Source organism: Rhinolophus hipposideros (assembly GCF_964194185.1).
Source record: "Rhinolophus hipposideros genome assembly, chromosome: 4".
In the NCBI taxonomy this organism is placed as follows: Eukaryota; Metazoa; Chordata; class Mammalia; order Chiroptera; family Rhinolophidae; genus Rhinolophus; species Rhinolophus hipposideros.
Window position 1 is genome coordinate 22,727,125 of NC_138050.1, and position 8,846 is coordinate 22,735,970.

At 39.8% G+C, this 8,846-nt stretch overlaps 1 protein-coding gene across 1 annotated transcript; it reads left to right on the forward strand.

Annotated features, from left to right (window-relative positions):
* Nucleotides 1-2,833: 2,833 nt before the first annotated feature.
* Nucleotides 2,834-5,593, forward strand: LOC308496857 (zinc finger protein 705A-like; the record flags this gene model as incomplete). Its single annotated transcript, XM_081046653.1, has 3 exons — nucleotides 2,834-2,921; nucleotides 4,221-4,347; nucleotides 5,454-5,593. The coding sequence occupies exons 1-3, from the start codon at nucleotides 2,910-2,912 to the stop codon at nucleotides 5,591-5,593; spliced, it is 279 nt and encodes a 92-aa protein (XP_080902779.1). The 5' UTR covers nucleotides 2,834-2,909.
* Between the last annotated feature and the right edge of the window lie 3,253 nt (nucleotides 5,594-8,846).

Genomic DNA, 8,846 nt, shown 5'->3' on the forward strand with positions numbered 1-8,846 from the left:
ACGGTTAGGGTAATTTTTCTCAGAAAGTGAAAGTAGTTGAACAAATACTGAAAAGTTGAATAGCAGGTGTATGAAAACTCACAACAATATTTTAAATGTCAATATTTTATTTAAATTCAAATAGTTTACTATAATTTAAGTTCCATAGCTTTAAAGGAAATTGCCTCATCTATAATACATTTAAAGTAATGCTCCTCAGCTTATCTCATTTTCAAATCGAAGTATTATCATGATTAATATTTTCTCATGACTCAACGATAGCCTTAGATAATTTTACATTAATTTAAGCTTCCTGAAATGTCTTTTGCAGAACCTCATTTTGACAGGTATTATTAAAATAAATAAATCTAGGACACATCCAAATTTATAAAATTGTTATGAAAAGACAAGGGGAGAATGCTGAATTTGAAACAAACTCTTAAAGTCAAAATTAAAATATATTAACATTTCTTCCGAATTATTTATTCTTCTTTTGCAGAGATATCCTGAGGTATCTAAATTCTGAATTTTATTTTCAAAAAATAAGTTAAAATACATTTTACTTATCCTAAATCATTTATAAATTGTGGTTCAACTATTCTGAGAGGTCCTAATATTTTAAAATAATTTTGTAGTAGTGATTTACAAATTTAGGACATCGCTAAATATCCTTGGAGAGACATAGACTGGGTTGGTTTCCTCTTCCTTTGTATTAAAATAAGCACACTCCAGAACCTCAAAATGTTTTGCTTCGTGACGATATCATGTATATGAGAATAAACATCTCTTCTTCTCCAATTCCACTTTTTCATATTGTTATTATTTTTATTTTGGAAGTGTCACCAGGATGTTTCCATCTAAAATGTTTTTTAACAAGTTCAAATTGGGCAACTGCAGACGAGCTAAAGGCTCAGGGGTGCTATATAAAGGCAATACATTTTTTGTTTTACTTTTAAAGGTACATCTTACCTTGTTTAACATCATGTGGGGTGACTGTCAGTGGGGATATTGAAATAGGAAAGTAGTTAGGAGTAGCTTATTGAATTAGCTCAGTTTTCACAATAGTGTTTGGATCAGCCAGGTACCCTCCTGAGCCCAGAATATGGGGAAGAATTGGTCCTCCAGTGCCAATGACAGCCAAGAAAGGTCTGCAGTATGGATTTTGAGGTGAAAAGGGGAATTTACAGGCTTGGAAAAAAAGAAAAAAGAAAAAAATTGACCTGTTCTGACCTGTAAGGGGAAAAGTTAAGATTCACTCTGGGAATTTAACTGAGGAACTTAAGAATTCAACTGAAGCCAAAGAACTAGTTAGAGATGACTAAAACTAGAACTCATTTTTTGCCTCCCTCTCAGACTTGCTTTTTCTAAAAAAATTAATATAATGGTTTAATTTTTATTGAGATATAATTGACATGTAACATTATATTAGTTCCAGGGATACAACATAATGAGTTATTTATATATATTGCAAAATGATCACCGCAATAAGTCTAATTAATATCCATGACCACATAGCTACAATTTTTTTCTTGTGACGAGAACTTTTAAGATCTACTCTCTTAGCAACTTCCAAATATACAGTACAGTATCATTAGTATCATAGTCACCATACTGTATATTATATCCCCATGACTTACTTATTTTATAACTGGAAGTGTGGACCTTTTGACCACTTTGACACATTTCTCCCATTCCCTTTTATTTCCCTGAAGGTCTATTCATGTTGTCTCAAATGGCAGGATTTCATTCGTTTTATGGCTGAATAATATTCCTCTGTGTGTGTGTATCCCACATTTTGTTTATTCTAAACAAACATTTAGGTTGTTTCCTTATCTTGACTACTGTAAATAATGCTGCAATGAATGTGGGGTACAGACATCACTTCTAGATAATGATTTCCTTTCCTTTAGATAAATACTCAGAAGTGGAATTGTCACATTGAAGACCACAGCCTGAGAATATTTTGGTAGCATAAACCCATTTAAAAATGAAGACTGATTATCTTGCTGCAAGTCCCCTGCAGTGCTTCCCAGAACAGGACAAACCCCATAAAATAGTGAGGCCTTTGGATACTTTGGGAAAACCATGTATGCTGTCCCTAGAGAGGAAGAACCTCTGAGCTCATATGTGTGGTGACTGCACACTCAGTAACACACAGTATCACTGGTTTTTCATCTGCTTAGGTTCTGGTGAGTAGTGGAAAGTTTCCCCAGTCAGATGAGGAAAAAGGGAAGAAAAAGGTGAGAATTTGTGAGATTCGATAGGCACAAGGAGTGGTAAAATATTTATGATGTATGGCAGAGTCATTCTATTATTAAGCTATAGTACTAGGATTCGGGGCTAGGGATGGGATTAAATAATACCGTGTTTCTCCAAAAATAAGACCTAGCCAGACGATCAGCTCTAATGCATCTTTTGGAGCAAAAATTAATATAAGACCCAATCCTATTTTACTATAAGACCAGGTCTTATGTAATATAATATAGGACCGGGTCTTATATTAATCTTTGCTCCAAAAGACGCATTAGAGCTGATTGTCTGGCTAGGTCTTATTTTCGGGGAAACACGGTACCTCTGAATACCAGGTCTGGTTAAACTAAAAAGCCCTATACTTTTGTTATCTTGTAACGAGGATTGTAATGTGTTCTTCATGAGCGTCATAGCCAACGACTTCTTCCTGTTGACCGTGGGGGAGGAGTGCCCCCGCCCCCATTTGTCCTCCTCCACTGTGCAGGTTCCTGTGGGTTGGACTATGGGGAGGAGTCACCACCACGTGCAGGTTCACAGATTCAAGGTGAGCATATCTAGGAATGTTGGAAAAGACGGGAGTCTCATGGGCTCTTTCTCTTTCTCAGCTTTCTCTGCTTAGTTACTGGACTGTCCCTTGGTGGGAATACACCGTGGAACAAGGGGCAACTGAGTGTTAGACAATGGAATCACAGGTGAGTAGGACTTGCTGGTTTTTGTGAATTGATACCTGTTTTTGCAGTGGGACAAGCAGCCTTTGCCTCTGGGCCTGGATCTTCTCGGTGCTCCCATGAAATATTAGTGTAGGTCACACTTCATCAGGACTCGGGGAAGCTTATGGAAGGTCAGGGACTGATCAAGAATAATCCTCTACACAATATGCACACATCCCATTCCCCACTCCTTAGGATGTCCTTGCAGAAGGGTGAGAATTTGTTTCTTCTCATCCATCCCGTGGCTTCGGTTGAGAAGTAACTCACTCCTTAACCATGTTAGTGTCTGCAGGGGGCTTAGGCATGTGGTGAACACAGGTGACAGGTGAGTAAACTCGGAAGTTTATAGTCCTGTAAGGAGGCAGATGTTTCTTCAGGGGAGACCAGTCCATCCAGTGTTTCAGATGCTGTAGAGGAGGGCCGCACAGCATCAGGCTGGGGGTGAGGAGACATGGGGAATCCTTTATTTACTTACCCCAATTTTTAACTCATTAAAGTTTTATAGAATATACTTGAACATTTTAATATCTTTTAAAAATGCTCTTTACCACTCTTGTCCCCAACAACCAGTTTCCCTCTTTGTAATGAAACTTTGTTCGGATTTGAAAACAGAAAGAAATGTCTGGTTGAGTATTGTTTTGTTAATTTGGGCTGTGCATTGAGAAGGTTTATAATAGAATGAAACCTACAGTTCATATAGCAATTTTTGAAGAACTAGGCAGTTCAGCTGTAATTGAGAGGCTTCTATTACCCATTAGCCAATAGACAGGATAATGATGACAGGAGGGGTCATGATAACCAGTGCTTGGAGGTGCCAGAGACAATGGAAATGCGAAGCCTTACCACAGGAGGATGAGGCGAGGATGTGCCTTAGGTACAGCGGGCTTAGGGCCCCTGGGGTTTGCTTCTGAACTGTATGTCTTACGCTTTATCATGAACATGTGAGTTGTGTAGAGATGAGAGGCCATACCTGCTTACCCAAGTTCTGGAGGAGGTTCATTCTGTCCTGCAGAATGTGGGGCATTGCTATGTCCAGGTGATTTCCACCCCTCCTGAACTAATCATTTCTAACAGTATTATGTTTTCAAAGTGTGTGTATATGTTGGTGAGTATGTGTGAAAGGCACATGATATGTCAGCACAGAGAAACATTTGACTGGAACCCCAGACAGGGTTTGAGCTTTCTGTGTAAACCTGTCCTCAGCACTCTCATGGCCAGTCTGCTCCCATGGGCCTCGGTGGGGAAGGCCCTGGATGGATGAAAATGTCCATGACATTTTAGGAATCAGTAACCTTCAAGGATGTAGCTGTAGACTTCACCCAGGAAGAGTGGGCCCTGCTGGACACATCCCAGAGAAAGCTGTTCAGAGATGTGATGCTGGAGAACATCAGTCACCTGGTCGCTGTGGGTGAGTCTGTCAGCTTTGGTATTATTTACGTAACACTTAGCTTATCCAGAACAGTTTTCACACATTGCCCTCCCCTCGAAGCCCTCGTTCAAATTCTGTCATGGTTCTTAAACTACTCGAAGGGAATTTATTTATTTATTTATTTACTTACTTAAACCTATTGTGTCGCCCTCAAAAGAATATAGGTTTCTTGACCACTCTATACTATTTTTCTTCTTGATCTCTAACACCTAGCACTGTGTTGGAAATTCAGTGAATATTTCTAAATAAATGAAAGTATTAAATATTTATTAAATAACTACTCTGTATTTAACCGGGTGGTTAAAAATTCAGTAATGAAAATTATACCAATTATTGATTTCCAAATAGAAATTGGATTGTTCTGGTGGAGTTTCTGTGTATTAGATCAAAAACAAAGTTCAACCTACTGGGGGAACATTTAATTTCTCCTTTGTTGAAAACACTGAGAATTCTTTTCAGTTTTTTTTTTTTTTTTTCTAGCTCTTGCCTGGCACATAGTTAAAAATGTCTACCAATTTTTTAAAACATTTTTTAAGTTTTTTTTGTTTTTTTTAAACTTTTATTTATTTTAAGTGTGTTTTTCTAGGACCCATCAGCTCCAAGTCAAGTAGTTGTTTCAAGCTCGTTGTGGAGGGCGCAGCTCACAGTGGCCCAGGCAGGGATCGAACCAGCAACCCTGGTGTTATGAGCATTGTGCTCTAACCAACTGAGCTAACCAGCCGCCCCCTACAAAATTTTTTTTTTTAACATTTCTTTTTTTTTTTTGGTTGTTAATTAAAGCTTATTGGGGTGACAATGGTTAGTAAAGTTACATAGGTTTCAAGTTTACAATTCTAAGGATTCTTCATTTTGACCTTGGGCCTGCATATGAGCAACAAGAAAATATTCCTGTGTTGGCAGTGTCAGGATGCTCTTCCTGCTCTGGTGAAGGACTTACAGTATCTTCAGTGTTCAAGCTGCTCTTCCCTGGGTTCTCCTTCAGTGTTCACCTTGTTGTTTCTTACATTCTGTCCTGAAATTAAAGAACTTGCATGCTTCTTATCACAGAATCCAGAATCCATGTACCTTTTTTTCCCCACAAATAGGGTATCAACTCTACAAAGCAGATGTGATTTCCAAGTTGGAGCAAGGAGCGGAGCTGTGGAGGGAAGGACAAGAATTTCCCCAAGGCCTGAGTCCACATGCGCTCCAGGCCCAGTTGTGCTCAGCACCGGGAAGGCCCTGATCCTGGGAGAGCAAGACCTGGCAAATGTCAGCTGCAGATTTACTTGAGTGAATCATGTTTTCAGAAAAGTAGTGGCTGCCAGGGCCTGTGTTCTGTGTTGTGTGTTTTCTTTTGGCCTCAGTAAAGGAATGTTCACCTTGTGTTGGAGATAAAGTTTTGCGTAGTGTTTTACGTAGTGAAATTGTTTGTATCAACAAGGATGGGCAAAAAAATTGAAAAGGAAACCATGAGCCACATTTTATGACTATCACAATCACACAAAAGAAACAACAAAAAATATTCAATTTTTGAACACTGTTTTTACTATATACTCTGAAGTGAAATACAAAAGTACCTGCAAATTATTCTTGCAGCTACTGAATTTTTCCCCCAATGGAGCGGCTGTAGCAATTTTGGAAATGTATTGTGTGAATAAGTACATGACTAAACGTATTTAGGATTTTCAGCCTAGGTTACTGTGGGGACAGAGTCCCAGAGAGCAGTTTTGAGGCTCTCGATCTCACGTAGAAAGGTACGAGCTCAGGTAGGTAGTAGATGGCCGTCAGCTGTAACTAGTTGGCCATAAGCTGTTACCGGTTAGTGATTAGCCACTGATATAACTGCCGTGGCTGCGCTAGCAAGCATGGATTGCAGTTAGCAAGGGGTTGGTTGGTTGGCAGAGAAGCAGTCAGCAGATTGCGGATCGTGTGGCTCCTACTTCCTGTGTCTCCAACCCAGCCACAAGTGAGAATATAGTAGTATGACTCCCTTATCTATGGCTCCGTTGTTGTTCCTTTTTGGCCTCACCATGTCCTGCGTTCTTGTGTGGGGAGTGGGAGCTGAGACCCCCCCATGACATTTACCAAGTAATGGAAACTGGGAAACAAATACTTAAGGAAGAGGATAAATCTCAGGGTACTGGATTGGAATTAACACAGCATGAATTCATGATTTGTGTTCTAATGTGTGTATAGGTGTGTGTGTGTAGATATGTGCATGTGTCTGCTTCCTCACCCTGTCCACTGAAAGGGCCTAGAAGCCATGATACCTCACCCACAATGGCAAATACCACTCAAATCTTGGTTTCTAAATTTTATTCCTCAATATAATAGGAACTAGGTTTCCTTGGAGAAAGTTGATTGAGGCAAGAAAATACAAGACTGTGTTGGGGGAGGGAAAGTACAAGATGAACCTAAGATGTCTTTTGCTAAAAAGTAAGGAAGTACAGTAAAAGGGGATAGGTGAAGAGGAAATAGGAGGTAGATTGAAGGAATCCCCATATCCACATTTGGGAAAAAGTTTATCATCAAAATAAAGAATGACAATAATGGATTTTAGCACATCTAATAATATAATCCAGGAGATCATACTGTCAGTAAACTAGCATATTCACACACACACATATATATGCCTTTTTATGTGGAGGGAAATGAAACAGACTCCCTCACAATAGAATATCAACTAAAAAAAAAATGCAGAAGGAATGCTAGGGGGAAAAATCACCATTTGAAACTACTAAAGTGAAAAAAGTCAACAGTGGAGACATTAGGTAAACACTAAGCATGTAACTGAATTTTTACCATCACTGAAAAAAAAGTGACTGCAATGAAAAATATTGACATTATGTGACTCCTAATGTAAATCACTGAGAAAGACCAAACATCACTTGTGCAGTGTTCCTGAAAAAAAGAAATAAACACGACCACATAAACTAAATCTCACCATAAGAAAACAGAAGGAAACACCATTTGGGGGGATTCCAGTAAACAACTGGTTCATACTCTACAAAAATGACAATTTCATGAAAGACAAAGACTGAAAACTGTTCAAGAACACAGGAATCTAAAAAATATGACAACTAAAAGCAATGTATGATCCAGGATTGGCTCCTGGAGAGTGGGACATTAATAGCATTTATATTAGCACCAAAAAGAATAAAATACGTAACTAGGTATAATACTAGGTAGATTTGTACTCTTCCTTATTTGGGAGGTTTTGTCCATGTGTAAATGTGTGTGAGGTAATGGATCACACCAGGGGTAGAATACCCTGGTTCCCATGGGTCATGTAAGGATGCAGCTAGGGGACAGGGATGGTTACAGATGCACAGTAATGACCGTACTATACAACAAGAATGCAGATAATCTGTTCTAACTAGATGATTGTTAAATAAATATTCTTAACTGTCGTGAACTGATCAATCAGCTAGTGTCCTCAAGAGTGTCCCAACCCCTGTCCTCTGGTGGCTTCTGCTATAATGCTGGGGAAGATGGAACTGACTGCTGAGAAGAGGAAACCAGCACCTCGATTGGTGACGCTATGGTGGCTGCAACTCTGAAACTAACCAATATATTTGGACCTTTCACTGGTCAACTAACCACAATTTACAGAGATGTTTCAAGTTGTGACATTGTGCAGCAACAGCACTGAGGGCGGTTTCCATTTCTGTGGCAAACAAGTCAGAGGCCTCAATGTAATTCCCTTGTGATAGCACAGTGAATGAGACTGGTTTGTTGCTCGTTACATGAGCAACTTCCTTTAAAAAAATGTTCTAAGATGATATATGGAAACGTTGGGAAGATGTCTTCCTTTAAAATTATTTCAAATTTTTTATTTTGGAGATGAATTGACTGGATTTGACTTCTTATATGATCGTGCCTATCAATGAGGTATGACAAAAATAATTCTAAAAAGACTGAGGGGTGACATCAGCAATGGAGGGCTACAGAAACAATAAATAGCTTCAAACTGACAAAAATAGCTCTGGAAAAGTAGCAAAAACCCTGCAGAGCTCAACAAACCAAGGATGACCGCTTAGAAAAAAACAGGAAGCATTTTATATGTGTCACCTCATCCACCAATCCCTCAGAGCAGCTCAGAGCACAAAGGATTCCCTCAGAGGAATTTTGCCCCAAGGGTAATGGAAAAGAGAACAGAATCCCAGCAAGCCTCGGTGCTGTGGACATCAGGTAGCCTTTGCTACCGAGGTCTCCGGTCTTTATCAACACTGACCCCAGCTGACAGCTACTTGGAGTCTCCCCACGGCATCTACCCACCTCCCATCCCCCACCCCAGGAGCTGTCATTGCAGTGAAACCTGCCCCCAGCTCGGTCTTTGCTACGTCACACTCTCCAGGACAGGGCTGCCACAGTGCCTCACCTTCTGCTGCACAGGAGCTGACACTGTTCCAAAGCCCGCCCTCGGCCCCAGGTTGGGCTTTGTCCCATCAATACCAAGGCATCCTCCTCTGCCCTGAGACCAGCCCCTTGGGTCC